This window comes from Prionailurus viverrinus, chromosome B1, assembly GCF_022837055.1.
Source record: "Prionailurus viverrinus isolate Anna chromosome B1, UM_Priviv_1.0, whole genome shotgun sequence".
In the NCBI taxonomy this organism is placed as follows: Eukaryota; Metazoa; Chordata; class Mammalia; order Carnivora; family Felidae; genus Prionailurus; species Prionailurus viverrinus.
Window position 1 is genome coordinate 134,396,239 of NC_062564.1, and position 26,026 is coordinate 134,422,264.

The following is a 26,026-nucleotide window of genomic DNA, read 5'->3' on the forward strand; positions in this document are numbered from 1 at the left end:
GAGATTGTGAGCTGAGCTGAAATCAAGAGTCAGATGCTTAACCAAAGCTACCCAGGTGCCCCGTGTGTGTGTTTTCTTAACCCAAACCATCACAAGTATGTTTCCTTTTAGCTAGAATACATTTTTCTGCTCCCTATTCCACCACCCAACTTTTTCAATTGATTAACTCTTAAACATACACTCACTTGCTGCTGGGCACCTCTTCCTCCAATAAGTCTTCCCTGATTATTCTGCAAATCTGACTTTAGGTGCCCTTTCTACATGCTCCTGTAAAGCCCTGTACTTCCTGAATAGCACTTACAGGTGAATGACGCAAAGATGGGAGAAAGGCATAACATATGCCAAAGCATGTTATTTTAAAGACAAAAGTCTGCGTATGGAATTATAAGAACTTCTGTCCAGGCATCAAGGCTGGTGGAAGCACAAGAGTGAGTGGAGATGAGACCCGAAGAGAATGCTGAGGCCCAAAGGATGGAGGCTTGAAGGTCACATTAAGGAATCCAACTATAAACAGTAGACGATTGGGAGCCCTGGAAGATTTTTCTGTTTTGTTTTGTTTTCAAAAAAATTTTAATGTTTATTTATTTTTGAGAGAGAGGGAGAGAGACAGAAAGAAAGAGAGCGCGTGAGAAGAATGGGGGTGGGGGAAGAGGAAGGGAGACACAGAATCTGAAGCTGTCAGTACAGAGCCCGACATGGGGATCGAACTCACAGAGTGCAAGATCATGACCTGAGCCAAAGTCAGAGGCTCAACTGACTGAGCCACCCAGGCGCCCCTGTTTTGTTTTAAGATTTTATTTTTAAGTAATCTCTACACTCAACATGGGGTCTGAAGCCACGACCCTGAGACCAAGAGTCGCATGCTCTACCAACTAAACCAGTCAGGCGCCCTCTTTTTGTTTGTTTAAAGTAAGGTCCACACCCAAAGTGGAGCTTGAACTCACGGCCACAAGATCAAGAGTTGTGTGCTCTACCGACTGACCCAGCTAGGTGCCCCATTAAGTTTTGTAAGTAAAGGAGCAAAATGAACACACAGGAAACCTAGCATAATGCACTTCCCTCCTATTGAGTAACAGTAATGAAGTTAGGATGGGGAGATAATGACTTACATTTAGAGGCACAGAGGAATCTGGGAAGGGAAATGATGGTACTGTGGGAGCAGTTTTGGCTTAGAAATCCAGATGTGGGAGTCACCTATTGTGGGTAGTGTAGCCACAATAAAACACTGCACAGAAAAAAATCTGTAAGAGGGAAATAAGTCAGGGATAAAGGTGTGAGGAATGACAACTTTTATTAAGCAGGAAAAAAAGGAAGTTACATGCAAAAGTGGGAGGGGCCAATCGGAAAGGTAAAGAGCTTATGAGCTAGCATGAGTGTCCCAGAGAAGGTGCCAGGGAGGAGGGAAGGAAATGTCCCATCGTGTGCCAAGTTCACTGTGCAGCACTCTGCACACAGTAGGTGCTGAGCATTGTTAAAATAATACACTGAGCACCTCTGTTCAGGTTACATGTATTCTAAAGAAACTGCATATATTTCTCAGATTACTTATTAAGTCACTATCTTACTACAGAGAGTTAGTTTGAGAGATGTTTTAAAAAACCACACCCACTCCCTGATTCAAAGGATGCCAGATGTGAATCCTTTTGAAAAGAAACAAAATTTTCTTCATGCAAATAATTACCCTCTAACATTTCAAATTGGGGGGTTAAAGTATCCTATCTTCATAAAGGAGAGGAATCTTGCTTTAGCATGAAAAGGTCATCTGAGTGGGTGGAGTCAAGAAGGGGTACAAAGATTTGGACAATGAAAGACAAACACTGGTGAAGACCAGGCATGGGCAAAGGAAAGGCAGAGCCAAATACCCATGAGCTGAAATCATCACAACATGAAGGGGGTCACTCAGCAGACTGGCTGAACCAAATAACTTTTAAAGATTCAAAAAATGCTCATTAGCCTCATAATGATACCAAGTATCAATATTTCCTTTCTGAGCCATAATGAAGCACCTCCTTTCAAAATACAGGCAATATTCCTGCTTCTCTGGCTACACTGTTTCCCTAGACATAGACTTAGCCAAATGGAGAAAAAAAGATGTTTTCCTCTATGAGCTACACCCTTTACTTCTCTTTGCTCATGGGTTGGTGAGAGAAGAGGCTTAGCAAGTGTGTGTATAGAACCTGAACAGTAACCTAAGTACCACCCTGCCTACAACAGAAGAGGCTACTGTGAGAGGACACTGACAAATTAGCCTGAAGAAATGGAATATGTGTGATTGTTAAGCACCATTGGCTAAAAGGCTTGCTGTACTTCAGAGCAATTTGTTTTTAAAAGGTCACTGAAGACAAATAGTAGAGTAAATCACTATTGACACAATCCTGAAGACTTCACAGACAGGCCTTAAAACCTACTTTTCAATAATTGGGTCACCAAGTAATTGCCTCGGCAGTTCTAGGATTTCACAAAAACACCAAGTTAACGCATTAGTAATACAGCAAGAACTTTGAGTTGCCTTTCCCATAAAGAGCAAATAACCATCCTCCCTCTCTCTCTCTCCCACAACAGCGGCAAACTCAATCATTCATTAATCATGGGTTCTCTGCAAAGCACAAGAGATAATGCTGAGGGATTAAACAGGCCCCTGCTGTAAAAGAAGTTAACAATTTACACAGATGTGTGAAATAACACTGGGACCAAGGAAAATAAGCACTGGAGGTTGTATTAGTCTGGGTCTAATCAGGAAAGAGAAACCACACAACAATGTAAACAGAAAGTGAATATAAAAAGCAATCCCACTACGACAGAACAGCCAAAAAGACATAAAGAGAACTCTAAAGGGTACCCTGAGCTGAGAGAGGGTACCCAGGGAAGAACAAACTTTGCAGAGGAGTCCCTCCCCAAAACTGAGGTTGAGATGTCATGGGCAGGGGTGTGGCTGCAGCACACTGGGTGGCAGATAAGGTCACTGGAACTGGGCTACACTAACAACAGCAGGGGACAACTCTCTGGGGTGCGATGGGCCGAGGCTGATGCAGGTACGCAGAGCCAGCTGCGCACTTCTGTGGGAATCAGACCGGGCGCGTGCAGTGTCTGCACTGACAGGATCGATGGATCCAGGCTGCAAAGTCGCCAAGAGACTTCATGTGCCAAGCAAAGCACCACTGGGTATGTGTACACACAGAGTGTGCATGCTCACACTGACAAGCTGCACAGCAGGACTGAGAAAAAGCAAGCACAAACAAAGGAAGAATCTCCCTAACTCCACAATGTCCCTCCAGTACCCTCTACTGGTCAAGTTGAACACCGCGTCCACTGTAAAGGAGAAATGCTTAGAGTCTATTATAACAGAGCAGGTACTGAAGGGTGAATTCAGAAAAGAGAAGCATTAATTAAAATGTGGCACAGAGGAAAGGACAAAGGCACAAAAAGAGCAAAGAATTTCTCGGGTGATCAGAGTTTTAAAAGAGGTGTTGTTTCAGTGGCACCTTGAAGAATGAGTAAGATTTTGAAAGACCTGGGGGTGAAGGGGAGGCTGGGAAGGTGAGAGAAAACTCATTCCAGGTTGAGAGGACAGTTTTATTATTAACTCTGGGATTTGGGGCAAACCATTTAACCTCTTTAAGCCTACCCACCTTATAAGATACCTAAGAGGTTAAAGTGCAACAGAAGACTATGAATAATGCTTTGAAAAAGTTTAAAGCACTAAATGAAAACCACTTGACGGTAATACCTTTACCTAGTAACTAGAATGCAAGCTCCAGCACAGATCCTACCAGCTAACCTACTCCCACCCCAGCTCCTTCCCTCACCATCCACTCCCCCTAGTTCCTGGTAGACACTTGTGACATCAAGGCCCTACAGAAGTCTTTGCTGAATGAATGAGTAGATCTTGGATGATCAGGAGAACAGAAAAGACCCTTCATTTAAAATCAAACCCCCACAGGGGTGCCTGGGTGGTTCCATCGGTCAACTGACTTTTGATTGCGGCTTGGGTCATGATCTCACAATTTCATTGATTCAAGCCCCATGTAGGGCTCCATGTAGGGCTCTATGCTGATAGCACGGAGCCTGGTTGGGATTCTCTCCCTCCCTCTCTTAAAATAAATAAATAAACTAAAAAAATAAAATAAAATAAAACTAACCCAAAGGAAATATATGATTTATTTCCTTAAAAGTGTAAAAAGTATTATTAAACATTCTCTCTACACATAAGGCACACTTACCATTTTGTTTTTAATTTTATTTATTTATTTATTTTGAGAGAGAGAGAGAGAGAGAGAGAGAGAGGAGAGAGAGAAGGAGACAGACAGAATCCCAAGCAGGCTCCACACTGTCAGCAGGGCTCAAACTCATGAACCATGAGATCATGACCTGACCTGTAACCAAGAGTGGGATGCTTAACCAGTCGAGTCACCCAGGTGCCCCTACACTTACTTTACATATACCCTAAACCATATTCTTAATGTAACATTTTCTTAAAACACGGACCTTTATTTTTTCTTTATTTTTTTCATGTCTATTTATGTATTTGAGAGAGCATGCATGGCCAAGCAGGGAGGGGGGGGGGGGCAGAGAAAGAGAGAGAATCCAAAGCAGAAATTGAGCCCAGAGCCCAGAGAGGGGCTCTATGTCACAAATCATTAAATCATGACACAAGCCAAAATCAAGAGTCAGATGCTTAACCAACTGAGCCACTGGCTCCTCCTTAATGTAACATTTTAACAAGAAATATGAAATAAGAATTTTATTGAGAAATGAATGCATAGTGTCACCTACCATTTTAACTTACCCAAACGCTTAATATATAAATCCCACAGTAACAACAACAACAGAAAAATCATTCTCAAGCTCGCTTCAGCAACACAAGTACTAAAAGGCAAACAACAACAGCGCACTTGGGTGGCACAGTCAGCTAGGCGTCTGGCTCTTGATCTCAGCTCGTAAGTTCTCAGTTCGTAAGTTCAAGCCCCCCACATCAGTGGGCTCTGTGCTGCTGGTGCAGAGCCTGCTTGGGATTCTGTGTCTCCTTCTCTCTGACCCTCTCCTGCTTATGCTTGCACTATCTCGCTCTCTTTGTCAAAATAAATAAACTTAAAAAAAACAAAACAATAAAAATACAAATCTCAATCACCTGAGCCCACAGTCAGCAGGAACATTTGATTAGGAAGTTCACACACTACCAGACCTCTGTCACCCACCAGGTTTCTGAGCTGGGTCTCAAGAGCACAGCAGGGTTATTTCCCAAATACTGCCCAATGGAGCCCACTTTTAAACCTCCTATGGGCTTTAGGAACATCACAGAGTTCAGGGCCTGGAGAGGCCCTGAACACTAAAATTATCAAAGGCAGGTCAACAGAAAGGGAAACAAATTAATATTTATTAAACACTGGCTCACTGCAGGCACACTGCTGGGTTTTGAAAAATATTATCTCACATAATTCTCATTTTAAAAAAAATTTTTTAAATGTTTATTTATTTTTGAGAGAGACAGAGTGCAAGTGGGGAGGGGCTTAAAGAGAAGGAGACACAGAATCCGAAGCAGGCTCCAGGCTCTGAGTTGTCAGCACACAGCCCAAAGCAGGGCTCAAACCCACAAACTCATGACCTGAGCCAAAGTTAGGCGCTTAACCAACTGAACCACCCAGGTGCCCCAATTCTCATTTTTTTTTAAGTTTATTTATTTATTTTGAGAGAGACAGAGAAAGCATGAGTGGGGGAGAGGCAGAGAGAGAACCCCAAGCAGGCTTGGCACCAGCAGCACGAGCCTGACACAGGGCTTGAACTCAAGAAACTGTGAGATCATGACCTAAGCCAAAATCAAAGAGTCCAGACACTTAATAAACTGAGCCACCCAGGAACCCCTATAATTCTCATTATTATTATTATTATTATTATTGTTATTATTATTTTAAGTAGGCTCCATGCCCAGTGTGGGGCATGAACTCAAGACCCTGAGATTATTTTTATTTTTTAATGTTTATTTATTTTTGAGAGAGACAGAGACAGAGTGTGAGCGGGGAAGGGGCAGAGAGAAAGGGAGACAGAATCCAGAGCAGGCTCCAGGCTCTGAGCTGTCAGCACAGAGCCTGACGCAGGGCTCAAACTCACAAACCGCGAGATCATGACCTGAGCCATAGTCAGACGCTCAACCGACTGAGCCACCCGGGCGTCCCAAGACCCCTACATTAAAAGTCACATGCTCGGGGCGCCTGGGTGGCGCAGTCGGTTAAGCCTCCGACTTCAGCCAGGTCACGATCTCGCAGTCCGTGAGTTCGAGCCCCGCGTCAGGCTCTGGGCTGATGGCTCGGAGCCTGGAGCCTGTTTCCGATTCTGTGTCTCCCTCTCTCTCTGCCCTTCCCCCGTTCATGCTCTGTCTCTCTCTCTGTTCCAAAAATAAATAAACGTTGAAAAAAAAAAATTTTAAAAGTCACATGCTCTACCCACTGAGCCAGCCAGGCACTCCTCATTATTATTCTTATTTTACAGATGAAGGAAGTAGAGTTTGGAGAGGTTAAGTAAATTGCCCAGCATTACACAATCTAGTGGGGCTAGACTTCAAGCCCAGGTCTAACGGATTTCAAAGCAAACTTTTTCCCTTGAACTTCATCTGTCTCCAGGTGAAAATCCAATGGCAGAGTCTCAGTGAGCCTGTATGAATTCCACTCACCTGGGTCACTACTGCAGGTTGAAGACAGAAAGGAAAAGTAACAGTGATGTTAAGACCTGTTCTAAACTATCTTCTCCTCTCACCCCGTTCGTTGCCTTTGCTCTCAACTCTTTTTTTTTTTTTTTTTACAGACTAGCACATATTTTTAAATATATTTTTTAGACAAGAGTTGTTATTCTCCGCTCTCATTTATTACTGTGCCCCCTTTGAAAATCAACACCTCCCTTCTTACATTAGGACAATCTCATATCTCAGTCATCAAGTGCTCACTTGAGGAAAGGAAGTCTCACCGGATGTTGAAATGATCATCTAAAATGAGAACTGCTACTTCTAACCGTTGAGGGGTTGATTCATTAACAGGGCCACCACCTGACATGTGTGCAGTGCTCCACGGACTGCTTGAGGCGCTCTCCAAGACAGCACACGACACCTCACCACAAGGATGACAACAGCTCAGCTAGGGCAAGCTGGGGCGGTCTGAACTTCTCCTAGGCTGGGCACCACCTCTATCCCTCAGTTCATCTTTTTCCTGCCATTGGCTCATCCGTCATCCTCCCCTTCTTGTCCCGACTCCACCTTCTACACCTCAACGCAAAGAAAGCAGCTTTGTCCCTTCACCAGAAGGGTCGCATGTTCCTGTGACTACAGGAGCCAGGCTGAAGCACTGTCCCAGGAGCAACCTTTGATGCAATACTCCTTTATGGTGTCAGACAAGAACAGTCTGCTGCAGAAGATCTCTGGTCCAAGCCTCAGAGTTTCAAGTCAGAGCTCAGGAAGTACTTCCCTGCCACCTGCTTCTGCCAAGACAACATGGAACAGGAGTTAAGGACCCCTGTTAAGGGGTTAAGGGTCTGGTGATAAAAAGAAGGTAGCTTGAATATCTACCACTGATGAGTCAGTTACCTTTTCCTTTCCTCTTTTTCATCTGTAAAATATAGCTGCATAGGGAACTGAGACTGAAATGAAATCACGCCTATCAAACACTTATTAACACAAAATCTGGTCACTGTGCTCATTAAATATTGGCTGCTGTTGGCATCTGAACTCACAAAAGCAGTGTCTCCCACAGTCTGGCTCTTCCAGCATCAAAGGGGACTGGAAGGCCTTGAATACTCTTATCTCTAGTTGAATCACCTCAACTGGAGGACAGAGAGTCTACCCACAGTCCCCGGACTTGCTTACTCCTCCCTCCAGCTGTGACCTCTGCTCCTTTCTCAAATCTTACAACTTGTTTGGAAGATATGCTCAGAAGGTGATTACCAAACATTTGGGAAGTTAGTAAACACATTAGCATTCTTGGGCCCAGTACCTTACTAGTTCACTGGAGTTACAAAGGCCAGTCTCTGACCTCTAGTTTAAAATCTGGTTGGAGCTTAGACTAACTGCAACAAAGGAGCCAGGTGAAAAGCCAGCAAGAGATAAGCTTGATGGGGAGTTGGGTACACAGGGAGGGAGTTTACCGAAAGTGGACCTTCAACTCTGCAGGCCTGAATTTAGAGAGCAGTTTCCAAGTCTTGGTTCCATAAAATGCTAGATTACCCATGTTAATAATAGCATTGCTTTTAATATATCAATATAAACACTGAACATAAAGTGTTCAAATACCATCATTTTTGCTAAAGGTTTCAATCACATGCAAAGCCCTGCACTACATGAAAACAAGGGGATAGGAATTTAAACTTTAAATGTAAAATTAAAAACAATGGCTTTGGGACCTCTGTACAAAGTTCCAAGAATTCACTTTAAATGACCTCTTTCTGCACCGCACAAGAATAAGGGAGTTTTTCTCTTGATGTTGGGTGGGAAAAGGAGCAGAGGAAGGGTCTAAGCCCTCAGCCTCCTCAGTGGTACAGAGCTAAAGAATTCTGCCGTGTTCCCCTTACTGCAACAACAACACAGCTGACCCCAGGGCACTTCAAATCTCAATCCAGGAGGAACACCTGCAAGGCCACCCTGGGCAGGGCACATTTACACAGGATTTGTGAGTCAGAGCAAAGCTGGGGTAACAGCGGCTGCCACCTTACAACCTTAACAGAAATCTTCTCCTGAGGGAGCAGTCAAAATTCAGACGAAGAGCAGCCCCACACTCAACCACTAGGAAACCCTGTTTTCTTTTAATTAAAAAAAATTTAGAGGTCACCCCTCCGCTTTGTTTACAAGTAATGAGTCCCGCAGCCCCCATTTATCACCCCTGGAGATTCTTTTGCACTTTGATGTGAAAAGAGTCAGAGCCCATTGTGATCTTGGCTACTCCAACAGCAGTCCTTTCATTTGCAAACGAAGCCTTGGCCTCAGTGAGAACCAACTGTCAGAAAAAATTCATGGCCTTTCCTTCCAATGATTTATCAGAGATGGGGGAAGAGAAGCTGGCTGTAAGACAACTTTCCAGAAAGGGTTCCCAGCACATCCCTAATGCATTCCCGGATCTTCGCCGGTTCTTTCAGCCCAAAATGCCCCTTTCTCAAATCCCACCACTCATGAAAGGTCACCTTCTCTCTTGACACTCCATACCCTTTGGAAGGACTTTCTCTCTCTCCTTTAAGCTTTCAGACAAAGCCCAAATGGCCTTATTGTTTTTAGGTGTTCTCTCCCTCATGGCAACGCTCCAGAGCAAGAAAAATACCTGACGTGGCCATAACAGACACTCAACCATCCCAATAATTAGGTCACAAGGCACCTGTTTTACCCCATCTTTACCACTCTTATATTAAATGGAATTGTTCAGAAAGTTTATTTTTTTAAGGTTTATTTATTTTTGAGAGAGAGAAAGAGACAGAGTGCAAGCAGGGGAGGGTCAGAGAGAGAGGGAGACACAGAATCTGAAGCAGGCTCCAGGCTCTGAGCTGTCAGCACAGAGCCTGATGAGGAGCTTGAATTCAGGATCCGTGAGATCATGACTTGAGCCGAAGTTGGGATGCTTAACTGACTGAGTCACCCAGGCATCCCAGAATGTTAAGAAAGTTTAAAATGGAAGAGGATTTAAAGATTTCTTGACATATCTAAGAATCCAATGTGGTAGTCAAAAGTACACAGCAGGGCGATTAAGACTTTTTCAAGTAAACTTTAAAAATTAGAATATAACATACATTTAAAAAGTATACATCTCTTGCTGCCATTTGCAACAACATGGATGGAGCTAAAGAATACAATGTTAAGCAAAATAAGTGAGACAGAGAAATATGATCTCACTCATGTGGTGTTTAAGAAACAAAGCAAATGGTGGCTCCTGAGTGGCTCGGTCGGTTAAGCATCTGACTTCGGCTCAGGTCATGATCTCACAGTTCGTGGGTTCAAGCCCCCCACCTCGATCAGCAGCAGAGCCACTTTACATCCTTTGTCCCCCTCTGTCTGCCCACCCACCCCCCCGCTTGAGCACATGTGTGTGCATGCACGCTCTCTCGTTCTCTCTCAAATATAAACATTAAAAAAAAAAAAAAAAAAGCAAATGAACAAAAAAAAGAGACAAAAAAAAGCCACTCAAATATGGAGAACTGGTGATAGCCAGGGGGACCTGGGTGGGGGATGGGTGAGATAGGTAAAGGGGGAGTATACTCGTAAGTATATACTCATGAGTATACTTATGATGAGCACTGGGTAACCTATAAAATTGTTGACTCATATTGTACACCTCAAACTAATAACACTGTATATTAATTATATTTCAATTTTTTAGAAGTGCATAGCTCAGGCACACATTTTCACAAAGAGACATACTCTGGTAACCAGCACCCAGATCAAAACACAGAACAATACCAGCACTCTTGAACTATTAAACTATTTTTAGTGAAAAGACTTATCTTGACTCTAACTGAGCTTTAGAGCTAACTTCCTGGGATAGAACCACAGGGTCTCACAACCTCAGCAATGCTGACATTTGGAGCCAGAATATTCTTTGCAGGGAAGGGAGGTAGGGTGGTAACCTGTGCATTGTAGATGTAGCAGCATCCCTGCCCTTTACTCATTAGATGATGACAACTAAAAATCTCTCCAGACATTATCAAATGTCTCCCCAACGCTGGGGAGTAATATTATTCTTGGTTAAGAACCGCTGGTATATAAGAACAAGTTAAACATATTAAGAGGAAATAGATAAATCCACAAAATAGGACATAAATTCAGCTCAGTTCCACAACCAATCTTCCACCCCTCAAGTAGAGTAGTTGCTCTAGATTAAGACTCAAGAAATAAAACCTAGAGGGGCACCTGGGTGGCTCAGTCAATTGAGCATCTGACTTCGGCTCAGGTCATGATCTCACAGTCTGTGAATTTGAGCCCCGCGTCGGGCTCTGTTCTGACAGCTCAGAGCCTGGAGCCTGCTTCGGATTCTGTCTCCCTCTCTCTCTGCCCCTCCCCTGCTCATGCTCTGTATCTCTCTGTCAAAAATAAATAAACGTTAAAAAATTTAAAAAAAAAGAAAGAAAGAAAGAAAGAAAACCTAGGGATGCCTGCCTGGCTCAGCGGGAGGAGCATGAGACTCAATCTTGCAGTCATGATTCAAGCCCTGCATTGGGTGTAGAAATTACCTAAATAAAATTTTGACAACAAAAAAAAAGCAAAACCTAACACAACGTAAGTGCTTTGGCTTGCTTAAATCAGGAATCAGAATGTTAATAACTTTAATGGATTTTTTTTTTGAGAGAGAGAGAGCATGAACAGGGAGAGGGAGAGGGAGAGAGAGAATGAATCTCAAGCAGGCTTCATGCACAGCACGACCTCATGACCATGAGATCATGACCTCAACCAAAATCAAGAGTTGCACACTTAAGCGACTAAGCCACCCAAGTGCCACCCCCCCCCACCCCCACCTTTTAAGTAATCTTTACACCCAACATGGGGCTCAAACTCATGACCCTGAGATCAAGAGTTACACGCTCTACCCACTGAGTCAGTCAGGTGCCCCTAACTTTAATAGACATTGTAAACAATCTCAACAGTTTGGATATGGGCTAGTCATTAGATGAATCCATAATGTTTATTTAATTAGGTATGAAATTGGTGTCCAGTTATGTAGTGAAATATCTGTATTCTTTTTAGTGATGCACATAAGGTATGCAGGAGTGAAAAAATAGATGTCTGGGATTTACTTTAAAACACTTCAGCAAAGGGACGCCTGGGTGGCTCAGTCAGTTAAGCATCCAACTTTGGCTTAGGTCATGATCTCATGGTTCGTGAGTTCAAGCCCCACGTCGGGCTGTGTGCTGATAGCTCAAAGCCTAGAGCCTGCTTTGGATTGTGTGTCTCCCTCTGTTTCTACCCCTTCCCCACTCATGCTCTTTCTCTCTCTCTCTCAAAAATAAACATTAAGATAAATAAGTAAAATAAAAAATAAAATCCTTCAGCAAAGAAAAAAAAAGGAAAAGGGGCAAAGAAAAAGGATAGATTTTAAGTGTGACAAAATATTGAGAAATGTTAAATATGGGAAAAGGGTATTTGATAATGAAATATTCTTTCTACTTTTCCTAATATCTAAATATTTCTATAAAAAATGTCTTTTAAAGTGAAGGAGGGACAAGGAGAGGGTAGGCAAGAACTATGATGAAGTCCATACTAATAGATTATCAAGGCCAATCAGAGCCAATATTATTTCCTTATTGCTGCTTCAGCACACAAGATTCCTTTCCCTCCCTCCCTTTCCTCTTTGTCTATCTTGCCCTCCCCCCTTCCCTTTAGACTCTTCTTAACAAGAAGTCTTGGACAATCTCATGCTTCCAATAGCTTTAATAAGACATGTTCTCTTAGCTATATCTATTAACATCTTACTTCCAAAAACATATACAATCCAGCGTCTACGATTTTAGCAACAAAAATGGCGGCAGTCTGTGATGCGGTTTATGAAAAAGGCTTCGTCTGATGAAGGCATCCAAACTTGTTGGTCAAAAGCAGAAATGAATTGCACACAATGAATGTGCCTCGTATGTTAAATGTTATTCTGTATAGTAATTTAAAAATTTCACAACCAAAACAAACCAGTTGCCCCCAGCATTCCCTATAGTCTGATTCACACATTCAGCTATTGACTTCTCCAGGCCTTTGCTTCCTCTGGTACAAGGAGGCCGATGACCATCTAATCTGACCACTTTACAGGGTTATCATGAAGCAGAAGAAAACAAGACTCTGATTCTGAAATAATGTCCTACAGGCTTCTCATAAACCACAGGAACCTGAACTGAAATTCTCTTCTTCCTAACCATGTTTCACAGATTCTTAAGAAGGCTAACTGCTCAGTAACTTCAGAAGAAAAGGATTATTGTAATTGAAACTCCACAGAAAGAAGAAAAAGGCTCTTCTCAAAATCAGGATAGCATAAAATTAGTATCCCTACATAGATAGTGTAATCCTAAACAATGTAACTCAATGTCCTTCTTATCCACCACCGCAGACCAAAGTATCATGTAAAATGATATACTGCCACTACCTAGACTGGTATCCATTATATAGAAGGCACTAAATGATATTAACTCATTCTCTCCAACTCTTAGCATTGGTAGAGTTCAGGGCTGAAGGCAAAAGGAAAAACCATCTGCAAACGAATCTGAAACTGACCCACTGGCACAATAATCTGGAACTTAGAATAACCTAAAGATGTCTCTAAACAGGAATCTACCTCATGAGAAAGCAATGCCACTTCTAGTATCTACCCAAAAGAAATGAAAACACATGTGCAACATTATTTATAACAGCCAAAAAGTGGATACAACCCAAATGTCCATCAATTGGTGCACAGTAAAAAAACAAAAAACAAAAAACAAAAAAACAAAAAACAAAAACCACTAGTATATCCATATAATGGGTTATTTGGCAATAAAAAGGAATGAAATATTGATACATTCTATCACATGGATGGATCTTGAAAACTTTATGCTAAGTGAAAGTAGCCAGTCACAAAAACCACATATTATGTGACTGCATGTACATGAAATGTTCAGAATAGGCACAAGTATGAAGTAGATTAATGGCTGCCTGGGGTTGGGGTGGGAAACAGGCAGTTGCATCTACTGGGAGTGCAATTCTGAAAATGGGTTGTAGAAATGGTTGCATATCTCAGTAAATTTATTAAAAATCCTTAAACTGTATACTTAAAAAGTGTTTGGTTTTTTTTTTTTTTAAGACTACACTACTTGTAGAAAGGAAAATACTATGCAGCAGTGTTTTTTTTATATTGTATGTGATTTAGGACAATCCCATAGCCAATATTAAATGTAAAACAGACCACAGCAATACTTATAACTGTATCTACATGCTCTGCAAATAAACACACTCTGTGTTTTGTTTTTAAGAGACTGTTTCCTCTATCATTCTTCTTTCTATGAATGCTATTCCTGGAGTAGCTCACAAAACAATCTCTTCTATCCAAAGAGTTGCCTCTAAATAAAGCCTTTCCCCTCAAAATAGAAATAAGAAAGCTTCTGACTCCCCCTGAAATCCACCATTCTACCATCATCACCAAAGCGGTAGAATTAATAATTTATTGAGGATTTATGATGTAGGAGGTACCATAAGCACTTTACACACATTATTCTTATCCCCATTTTAATGAGGTTTTAAAAGTTGAGCAATTTGCCCAAGTAACCAATGTGTCAGAGAACTACACATAGCCATCCCACTGCAGAGTCCCACACTCCAGCTCACTATAACACAGATGTAATACCAGCTCCACTGGATTTTACTAGTGAAATTATGCAGTATTTCTACAGTTTAGCCTCAGTCCCCACCCCACCCCACCCCCTGATTTAACTCTCCCTTTGGGAGACAACTAATTTTGAAAAAGATTTCCTCGGGTCTGGGATAAGTCTGACACCAAACTCTTCTAAACCCATCAAACTGAGTGGCTCATCTTAAATTACTAATGACAATGTCACATACTAAAGGATGAGGAACCATTTTCTAAATGAAGGGATACAATGAATTCTATATAAGAAACATCATTGCACTTGTAAATCAGGCCTTAAATGACTTGCTTGGGAAATACAGGAAATCTTCCTATTTCCCCAGTTCACAGTCCAGGTGTGGATTATTTACAATGCCCAGGCCAATCACTGTTTCAGAAAAACATGGCCTATAGCCAGTAATCTCTCTAGTAAGCATTTGGAAGTTAGGCCTCTGATTTACTCACACAGAGAAAATCTGTCCATATAATAGGTGTTAATCGGCTTAACACCTTGTAGCTTCCTTACTAATTGAGGACTCGTCTCAATTAGGAGAGTTAAACATTTCAGACTCTCCTGGGGAAGACAGGCTTCCAAGAGTACAGTACTATAATATAATCCAGCATTCACAAAATTTAATCTTTTAAATCTTCCCAAAGTACTGAAAAGCATATCTCAGGAGATCTCCTAAAACATGTATAAGTACCTACCCTTAATGGCAGAAAACAATAAAATCATGTCCCACAAATCTGGTGATATAGCCTGAAATAAAATTTATTTCATTCTTATGTTTCACCTTCACATGTTCCCCACCGCCCCCCCCACCCCCATCACAAACTAACATTTTCCTAGAATGTATCCCAGCTTTACTCACTAGCTTCATTTACCTGGGCCCACTTTCAGAAGAATGTAATTTAGCACACAATTTGTAAAAATTAATTTCAGTTTCAGGATTCCAAGAAGAAAATGAGAGATTTGTACAATAGATACTGAAGGGGAAGAAGGGGAACAGATTGGTGAAATAGCAAAAAGGCATGTTCTCTCAATAAGGAAAAACTAAAAACTCCAGCAAAAAATAAAAACACCATTCAAAGATAAAGTAACTGGGGCACCTGAGTGGCTCAGTCAGTTAAGTGTCCGACTTCAGCTCAGGTCATGATCTCGGGTCTGTGAGTTTGAGCCCCTCATCGGGCTCTATGCTGACAGCTCAGAGTCTGGAGCCTGCTTCAGATTCTCTCCCTCTGTCTCTCTCTCTCTCAAAAATGAACATTAAAAAAAATCAAAGATAACGCAATTTAGGGTGCCTTGGTGGCTCAGCTGGTTAAGCGTCCAACTCTTGGTTTTGGCTCAGGTCATGATCTCACAGTTCTGTGAGATGGAGCCCCGTCAGGCTCTGCACTGACAGCAGGGATCCTGCTTGGAATTCTCTCTCCCTTTCTCTCCGCCCCTCCCACCCACGCATGTACGTGGGAGCATGTACTCATGTGCTGTCTCTAAATAAATAAACACACGTTCAAAGATGAAGCAATTTTTTTTTTTTGATGTTTATTTTTGAGAGAGAGACAGACAGACAGATAGAGCATGAGCAGGGGAGGGTCAGAGAGAGAGAGACAGACACAGCAACTGAAGCAGGCTCCAGGCTCTGAGCTGTCAGCACAGAGCCTGATGTGAGGCTCAGACCCACGAACCACGAGATCATGACTGGAGCCAAAGTCAGATGCGTAACTGACTGAGCCACCCAGGTGCCCCAAAGATGAAGCAATTTAAAATATGCCATGAATTTGAACAATTTAATTAGCTTTTAAAGTCAAGGGTTGATTTGTCCTGACCAAAATGAACCTTCTCTTCCAAGTGTTTCTTGTGATGACTTTGAACCCATATGATATATGAAATGAAACTCTATACACTATTTTACTTCCCAATCAAAATAATGTATATAATGCTGTTGGTTTTTCAACTTCTGTTATCAATTTAAAGACCAAGGTTTCAAGGGTACTGGTAACTATAAAATAAAATGTGCTATCAAGTTGGACAATTTAAAACTAAAGAGCTGGGAGCCTGGGTGGCTCAGTCAGCTAAGCATCCGACTTCAGCTCAGGTCATGATCTCACGGCTCGTGAGTTCAAGCCCCACATCAGACTCTGTGATGACATCTCAGAGCCTGGAGCCTGTTTCAGATTCTGTGTCTCCCTCTCTCTCTCTCTGCTCCTCCCCCACTTGCACTCTGTCTCTCTCAAAAATAAACATTAAAAACAATTAAATAAATAAATAAATAAATAAAACTAAAGAGCTAACAGTTGGAGGTTAGAAGGAAAGAAATGGAAGAGCAAGGATAATTATATCAGACCATGGAAACTTGAAAGGAAAATAAACATATTTAATATCAACTATATAAAATATACCTAATATAGTATTTCAATATAAAATACATTACTGAAATACTTAAAATGTAAAGATAACAATTTATGAAACAGAAGAAAAAAAAATAACAAACATTAAACCTGAATAAGGAAATATAAAAAGCATACTGTAGGATTATAATGAAATGAAATCTAAAAGCAAGCAAAACAGATCCATAGTGTTAGAAGTCAGAATAGTGGCAGCCTTTGAGGGAGTTAGTAGCTAAAAGGGGACAGGCGGAGGCTTCTGGAGAGCTGGTATTGTCACTTGATCGGTTACACAAGTGTGTTCACTTTGTGAAAACACACTGAACTGTACTAATAATGTCTGCCCTTTCCAGTTTGTTATACTCCAATAACAATTTTTGGAAAGAACAAAAAGAAACGAGAGGGGGAGAAGGAGGGTAGGGGGAAATACAGGTGAGCTCAGATTTAGTAGTGTTCAACGGTGATAAACCTGGAAATCACAGAATAAGCCCATTATTTATAACTAAAACAAATACTGTCTTTGCCCATTACATTGATATTCTGTCCACGCTTATGACTTTTGATAGCCCTGAGCAAAGTAAGGGCTCACACTCAAGATTTCTATTTCATTTGAACAATTAGAGTTGCACACTCAAGACACATCTGTTTCAAATATGTGATAGCCCTGGACCAGTTCCACATGAATTTGTGGGGTTTTTTTTCTGGACTACTAAAAGATTAAAGTATCATGATTAAACATTTAAACAGTGAGCTATTGGTTTATATTAAAAATTGAGCTCCATTTAGGATTTTCCCTGGCTTTATCACTTGTACTGGGTATTAAAATTAAAAGGAGCACATCAGGAAGGCAATGAGTTGAAAAAATGTCACCAACAATAAAACCAGTTCTGTAAGTGCTACAATGTTACTACAAGGGCCCTTTTTGCATCCTAACTTAATAATTAGCAACAATGGAAAACATACGTAAATAATAGAATACAGAATACCTTTTTAATCTTGCCACTGAGAATACTGTAACTATTACAATTGATTCTTCTACCAGAAAGTGTATAGGATGAAAGGTCAACAACTAGAAATTTTTGAAAAATCCTACCTCCAAACACCATACAACTGAAATTTAAAATTTCTTGGGGCGCCTGGGTGGCTCAGTCGGTTAAACGTCTGACTTCGGCTCAGGTCACGATCTCGCGGTCCGTGAGTTCGAGCCCTGCGTTGGGCTCTATGCTGACTGCTCAGAGCCTGGAGCCTGTTTCAGATTCTGTGTCTCCCTCTCTCTCTGACCCTCCCCCGTTCATGCTCTGTCTCTGTCTCAAAATAAATAAACGTTAAAAAAATTTTTTTGAAAAAAATAAAATTTCTTCAACCTCTTAAAATTTCATCAGTCGGATATTTAGATTCTTTTGTAGAAAGACCCAGTTTTTTTTTTTTTTTTTTTTTTTTTTTTTTTTTTTTTTTTTTTTTTCAACGTTTATTTATTTTTGGGACAGAGAGAGACAGAGCATGAACGGGGGAGGGGCAGAGAGAAAGGGAGACACAGAATCGGAAACAGGCTCCAGGCTCTGAGCCATCAGCCCAGAGCCTGACGCGGGGCTCGAACTCATAGACCGCGAGATCGTGACCTGGCTGAAGTCGGATGCTTAACCGACTGCGCCACCCAGGCGCCCCTAGAAAGACCCAGTTTTAATAAGCTATAGAATCTGACTTGCCCCAATTGGCGAAATTCAAAGGGACCCCAATCAAAATGCCAACATTTTTCTAGAAAATGACTAAAGACGTCAGAGTACATATGGAAATGTAATCAGATGTGAATAACTATCAAAATTCTGAAAATGAAAAGTAACGACAAAGAAGTGTTGGCATATTTTGAGGTATGGGAATACAGTGAAATAGCACTGGCACCACTGGCAGAAGAAACAATCTATGGGACAAAGGAGTCCAACAAGAGACTTAAAAATGTGATGGAATTTACATGCAGCACTCAATCAGTGGAGAAAAGATGATTTAATAAACTATAGTCAAACAACTGCTTAGCTTTTTGCTTTTTTAAAAAAATGGCTCCCTAACATCCCTTGGACCTTTTCACTTTCCTATTAATACGGAAATTTACAGCACATACTTTATACTAAAATTAATTACAGATGGATCAAAATACCACAAAAAGTCCAAGATCTAGGGCGCCTGGCTGGTTCAGTGGGTAGAGCATGTGACTCCTGATCTCAGGGTATGAGTTCAAGCCCCACACTGGACATACAGCCTACTTCGAAAATTAATTAATTAAAAATTAAAAAAAAAAATTAAAAGCCCAAGATCTGAAAAGGGTCACAAGTTAAGAGGGCTAAGCAGTGAGGTGAATGTGGGAGTCCAACTATGTGGTAACTGTGGTGAACTAGAAAGCTGCTGTGCTCTCCTGACTTCTTTTAATTTTTTTTTTTTTTTGAGAGAGAGGGAGCGAGTGAGGTGCAGAGAAAGAGAGAGAGAGAGAGAGAGAGAGAGAGAGAGAGAATCCCATGAGAAGCGGGGGGGGGGGGGGGAGAGAGATAGAGAGAGGAAGAGACAGAGAATCCCATGAGAAGCAGGGTGGGGGGAGGGGAGAGGGAAGGGGAGGGGGAGAGAGAGAAGTGGGGCACGAGTTCACTGGAAACCAGCTCACTGGAGCTGGGTTCAAGCTCACCTGACCAGGGACTTGAATTCATGAACTATGAGATCATGACCTGAGCCAAAGTCAGATGCTGAACCGACTGAGCCATCCAGGCATCCCTCCTGACTTCTTTTTTTTTTTTTTACATCAAGTCTTTCTGGGGAATCCCGACAAAGCAGAAGTCTGCAGGGGGAATGCAGGTGGGAATCCTGGAATTCTGGCTGACTGGCAGGCTGAGGGGACGAACACGTTGGCACACCTGAAACGTACTGATGGCATACCATTTGGTAAGTTCTGAATTAGAACTTGTCTAAGCTCATGGCCTTGTCTAAAAGAGCAACAGCCATTTGACTGTATCTGAGTGCTGCGATATAGCAATGCAAGCCCAATGTTGTTAAATCTTAAATTTTTAAAGAGAAGATGGAAGTCTAGATTGTTATGTAAAAAACATTGGCAGATATATTTTTTTAGAACACTGTGAGGGGCCAAACAAAACCCATCTGTTGACCAGATCTGTCCCATAGGCCACCAGCTCACAAGTTCTGATTTAAATGCAAAAAATGAAACCACTGAAGTGCCAGCAGAGAACACATGACATTATTTTCACAATCTTGGAGTTGGAAAGACCTTTTTAAGCACAATCAAAACCAGAATCCATAAAGGACAAGACATTTAACTACATACAAATTTAAAACTTCTGTGTAACCGAACACAAGGACAAGCCTAAAGACAGATGACAATAGCTTCCCCCAGCTCTAGCAGAACATGAATTGTTGCAGCCTGGGTCACATGCCTTCCTCTGTGGGGGAGGACAGTGCACCAAGTTTAACAACAGTCCCACCAGGGCCACCTGGAATGGAGGACAAGTTTCCTAATTGAACCAGAAAGGGGAAGTGGGAAAGCATCCAGGCAGGACCTTCCAGAATTGCATGCACCATCATCTGCCTCTCAATAACTATCAGTTGAGTAAGTTTGAGTCTACATGTCTCATACTTTAATATGTTTTGGAATATCTAACAGTATATAAAAAAAAACTGATCAGTGATATTAAGAATGCCTTCTGGCTATCAAATGAATTATTCTTAATAACTGCTTCAGAATGTTAACATGCTCCCCTCAATCAACCCTGACCCCATAGTATATGCAAGAAGGAAGTTAACTGTATGTGCACACTTGGAGGGAGAGATGTGAAAGTAAATAAAATGTAACTGACAGAATTCCCTCCTTTGAAGCTCCCATGATAAGGTAGATCTCATATTTGTTTCAGCACAGGCTGAATAGGTGCTCATTTCTCCAGATCAGTGGAATATGGACCAGTATCTTGAACACAGAATTAGGATGCTGATCTACTATATATAACATCCACATGTTAAAGAAAGGAGTTATGAGGCTGAGAGAGTATTAGATTTAAAGAAAATATGTAGCCAGTCTAAGAGGTTTGGCTTCCTGTAGAGAAAACTGACATTTTCACATATTTTATTGCATTGCAAAAACGAAAAAGATCAAGCTTATTCTTTGAAACATAGATTATAAACTTAAATACTGTCGCATCTTTGAGTCAGGGATTTCACAGTTGTTACCTGCTGCTGCTGCTGCTGCTGCTGCTTTTGACTCTTTCGGTAAACGCCATTGCTGCCAGTCAGTGGAAAGTAACAAGTCTGTTCATCTGAAAGAGAAACAGCAATCTGTGAATATTAGTCCATAAGTAAACTCCTAGGCATGCATAACTTGCAAGAAAATCCTACTGGAAACAAAATTCAATGTTCTTATTAGAATTAGGGAGTGGTTCTTCATCAACTCTCAAGCTGCATAAACAAACCGGCTACCATATATCATAGGGCAAAGGTACTTTCAGTTTTGAGGCTGTTACTCAAAGCCATTTCAGGGTCACCTGGGTGACTTAGTTGGTTAAATGTCCGACTCTTGATTTCAGCTCAGGTCATGACCTCATGATTGGTGAGCTCAAGCCCCACGTGGGGCTTTGTGCTGACAGTGAGGAGCCTGCTTGGAATTCTCGCTCTCCCTCTCTCTGCCCCTCCTCTGCCTGTTCTATCTCAACAAATAAACTTCAAAAAAAATTTTTTTTTAAATTTTGAAGCCATTTCAGTAAGAAGAGATAGGCATAAGTTAATCATGAGGAGTATAAAAGGAAATAACATGTCCCCAGTGTCTACTTTTGCCAAGCATTGTGTTAATCCCTTTTTAAAATGAAAGTTCATGTAAACATTGCAATAAACTTGAAAGGCATATACTAATATCCCACATACTAATAACCCATTTTATAGATAAGAAAACGGAAACCCAGTTTTAAGTAATCTGCCTGAGGAAACAGAATCAAAAGAAAGTAAGAGTTGCACAAGAAAGGAAATCAACCAGTTGATCTTTATATAAGAATTCAATACTTAATAAAATGTAGGCCAAATAGGAGCCAATCTTAAGATTTTACTTCCACTCATAAAATGTGTTTAATATCCAAAGTCATTTTTGAACCTTCTCTCAAAACAGTTCTGGTCAAAAATTAGAAAAAGAAAAAGTTATACAACCTGGGCAGATGGCCTTGGTACTGTCCTGTGTATCTCTAGAAACAACCTGTCTTTGGTTAACACTATCAACAGCTGTTTCCTTTTCCCTTTCTTGTATGTATTTGTAAATTTACTGCACTTATCCTAACTTGCTTTAAATAGTTCTATTTTTTTTCAAACATCCTTAAGACAAAGGATATGTTACAAATTATCTTAGCACATATTTAACAAACTGTGATACAAATGAAAACACACTAAATTTGTAACAGTTTTAGCTTGCTCTTATGTTTAAGAGGCTGTTACACTTCCAGCCTGAGGCTGAAACATTGAATATAGGCCAGTGCTATTCTGACACCTGATAAGGTCCTTTTATCTCCTCCTCCCTGAAATTAAAGTTGCTGACCACAATGTTTCCATACTAGTAGATATACAGTCACTCTATCTCCTCCCCCCAAAAAAGAACGCAACATGGATACTGCACATATTCTAGTTAAACTCACACTAGTAGAGCTCTAAGTTTTTCAGGGTCAAACAAGCTTTGGATTCCACACTCCTCTAACCAGCTACAGCAGCCCTACTTAACCCAGCTTAGCCAAGTTTCCTAAATTCTCCAACTTTAAATCCCAGTCATCGTCCCTCCCCCCCCCCCCACTTTCTCTCTCACTTTCCCTCTCTCAAATACACTTTTATTTTCCTTTCCTCTCTTTCTCTACCCTCTTTCCTGCCATTACTCTCCCTCCCCCACCTTTCTCTCTCTCCACCCCCGTTGCTGCTCTCACCTTCTCTCTCTTGACATGCAGGGCTGGCACACAGTAGATGGCCAATAAAATAGTATGTTTTCATTTAAACCCTTTTGAAGAGTCCTGATGGTCTCCCACAGGACCCTCCCAAGGAAGATGCCCCACCTGCTTGCAGACCAACAGTGCCCTCCCTGGGGCTTGTTGGTGGGGAGTGAGCAAGCAGTGAGGGGGGAGGTAGGTTGAGTTGTGGAAAAACACCAACCCTGAGAAGGGTCCTGAGTTCCCTAGTTTATTCACTTACTCATTAGGCCAGCAAATGTTTCCTGAGCATCTACTCCAGCCCAGGTACAGAGATTAAGAGTGAAGAACAAAGACTTGCCATCACAGAGCTTGCAAACTAGAGTTTAGCGAAGACAACACATAAAAATACATAGATGTTAGATATTAAAAGGCAATAAAGGGTGCCTGGGTAGATCAGCTGGTTGAGCCTCTGACTCTTGCAATTTTATATATGGTGGTCAGAGACTGTAACATTTGAGCAAAGACTTAAAGTGAGGAGCAAGCCATGCAGACCTGCAGTGAAAGATGGTCCTAGAATTCTAGATGATAATGATGTGTCAGTGTAAATTCATCATTTGTAACTAATATACTACTCTAGTGGGAGACACTGATTCTGGGAAGGCTGTGCATGGGCACAGGGGCGGGGCGGTTTATGGAAAATCTCTCTACTTTCTCAATGTTGCTGTGAATGTAAAACTGCTCTAGGGGTGGTGCCTGGGTGGTTAAGCATCCCACTCTTGATTTCGGCTCAGGTGATGATCTCACAGTTTGAACCTGCATTGGGAGCCCAGAACTTGCTTGGGATTCTCTCACTCCCTCTCTCTCTCTCTGCCCTTCTCCCCTTCCCCTGGATGTGCACACACTCTCTCTCTCTGAAAATAATCTTGGGTGAGTGGGCAGTGTACAAAGTGAAAGAGACATATTCTCTCAGGGATCTGCCCCCAGGCACAGCCAGAGTCTATACAACTCAAATTCTTTGATTTACCAGGAGGCACAATCCTTTCCACAGGGACAGGTGCTAGGAAGCTACATCACCAGATTATTGACTGTTATCTCAATTATGTCTCACAGAAAAGAACAAATTCAGCCTGTGAAAGACAGTTTAGGTGCTGATGTATGATTTACACCTCTGTATGGAATAGCCACGCAACTCACATAGGTTAGGTTAGCTGGGCGCCTAGGTGGCTCAGTCAGTTAAGTGTATGACTCTTGATCTTGGCTCAGGTCATGATCTCAAGGTTCGTGAGTTTGGGCCTTGAGTGCAGCTCTGTGCTGACAGCAAGGAGCCTACTTGGGATTCTCTCTGTCCCTGTCTCTCTCTCTGCCCCCCCCCCCCCCCACTGGTGCTGTCTCTCTCTCTCTCAAATTAAATAAATAAAAAGTAAAAAAAAAAAGTTAAGTTGGAATAGAGACCTACTGTAGTCAGGAAGTTATTAACCTAAACCACTGCTAAGAAAGGAAATTAGTATATGCTTCAGTTAATGTCTCTTTCTAAGAATCTTTCTTAAAAATACAGTCACAGTGTACAAGGAGTTATGTGCAATAAAATATTGTTTGTAACAGTAAGGCAACTGGTAACAACCTAATACATGCCAACACAGAAATGGCTCCATCAATTATGATACATCATGAGATGCAACAAAACATCAAAAAGGATGTTTACCTAAACAAGATGCTGAACAATATGGACAGTGTGAGCCAATCTGTTTAAAAAGCAAATGCTTTAGGGGTGCCTGGGTGGCTCAGTCTGTTGGGCATCCGACTTCAGCTCAGGTCATGATCTTGCGGTTCATGGGTTCGAGCCCAGCGTCAGGCTCTGTGCTGACAGCTTGGAGCCTGGAGCCTGCTTCGGATTCTGTGTCTCCCTCTCTCTCTGCTCCTTCCCTACTCATGCTCTGTCTCTCTGTCTCTCAAAAATAAATAAACATTGACATTTTTTTTTAAAAAAGCAAATGCTTTATTTTAATGTTTATGTATCATATACACACAAATGTGCATGTGTGCACACATATACCAAACTGTAAATGGTGACTTCTCTGGAAAGGGACACTTTTATTCTGTACGCTATGAATCTTTTATTATCTATGTAAACAGTTTTGCCTCTAAAATATAGGGGCTTGGAAGAAAATGGACTGGCCTACAAATATTGAAATCAGAAGATCTTCCTGAAATTTTCATACATTTTTATATTATTTCCCTAGATTATAAAGACAAAATGGGATAAATAGGGGGAGCAGTTTAAAATCCTATTAAAAAAAAAAAAAAAAAAGCAGAGAAGACACCAACTTGGCTGTGCAACAGAACAGGTTCAGGTTGAGACCAGGGATCAGTTTGGGCAAATTAAACCATACCAGCCTCAGTGTTCCCAGCTGTAAAATGGAGTATAGCACATTCTACAGTTACTGAGAAGACTGAATTACAGAATCCAGCTGAAATGCCTAACCAGCTGACACATAGTAGGTTTCCAATACACAGCAGCTCTTGCAGAGCCAGGGGGTGGGGAAGAGGGGAATACAGAGCCTCTCTGGTTATTTAAGTCAGTAACATCTATGTTACATTTTATATAAGTGAAACAAATGGGTTTCCTTTAGGAATGCACCCTGCCCGAGGTCTTCTACACTCCTTAAGCCTTTTGCAACAAATTTTTTCAAAAACAAAAATGTCATGTATATCAAATTGCTTTTCTCCCCCAAATAGCAGGTAAAAACAATTCAAGTAAAAAAAAATTTTTTTTCTTTCATTTTTTTAAGGGCTTCCAAAACCTAGCACATTCTAGGGAACCTACTCTCAGGAGTCTTTTAAGACAAGCTGGTTGAAAGGCCAGCTTTGCAACCTACTACCTGTATAATCTCAAAAAAAAAAAAAAAAAAAAAAAAAATTTACTCTCAGGAGTCTTTTAAGACAAGCTGGTGAAAAGGCCTGCTTTGCAACCTACTACCTATATAATCTCAAAAAAAAAAAAAATTTACTAATTTTTTCCCTGAAGTCTCAGCTTTCTCATCAGTAATACAGAGCTTCACAGGATTGTCATAGGGTTAAATTAAATGTTTGTAATATTTTTAGCACAATGCCTGGCTCATGTTAAGCACTCAGTAAAATGGTAGTAGTTGTTCTGGCTATTCTTCTGCCAATCAAAGCACATGTTTGGGAGAACCCATATATTGCTTTTCAACAACAAACTGACCTAAGCAGGTCTCGAGGCCCCATGACCATGACCCAGTTCCCAAAGGAGAAAATAACTCTGTCCAGAGTCCAGAGGGTGTGTGGATTGGTCTGGTCAGAAGTCCCCATCAAGTCTACTTCTCTTCCTGTCCCCACACAGACCTCCAAGAGTAACAGTCTCCTGGGAACAGGCAATGTGTCAGAGGT

General features: G+C 41.4%; 1 protein-coding gene across 3 annotated transcripts in view; it reads right to left on the bottom strand.

Annotated features, from left to right (window-relative positions):
- Positions 1 to 26,026, bottom strand: part of AFF1 (ALF transcription elongation factor 1) — a 236,919-nt gene that overhangs the window by 174,747 nt on the left and 36,146 nt on the right. For all 3 annotated transcript variants that reach the window (XM_047856954.1, XM_047856955.1, XM_047856953.1), the window contains one exon: positions 20,916 to 21,001. In XM_047856954.1, coding sequence (XP_047712910.1) covers positions 20,916 to 20,965 — 50 coding nt within the window. In that variant the 5' untranslated portion in view covers positions 20,966 to 21,001. The remainder of the gene's footprint in view (positions 1 to 20,915; positions 21,002 to 26,026) is intronic.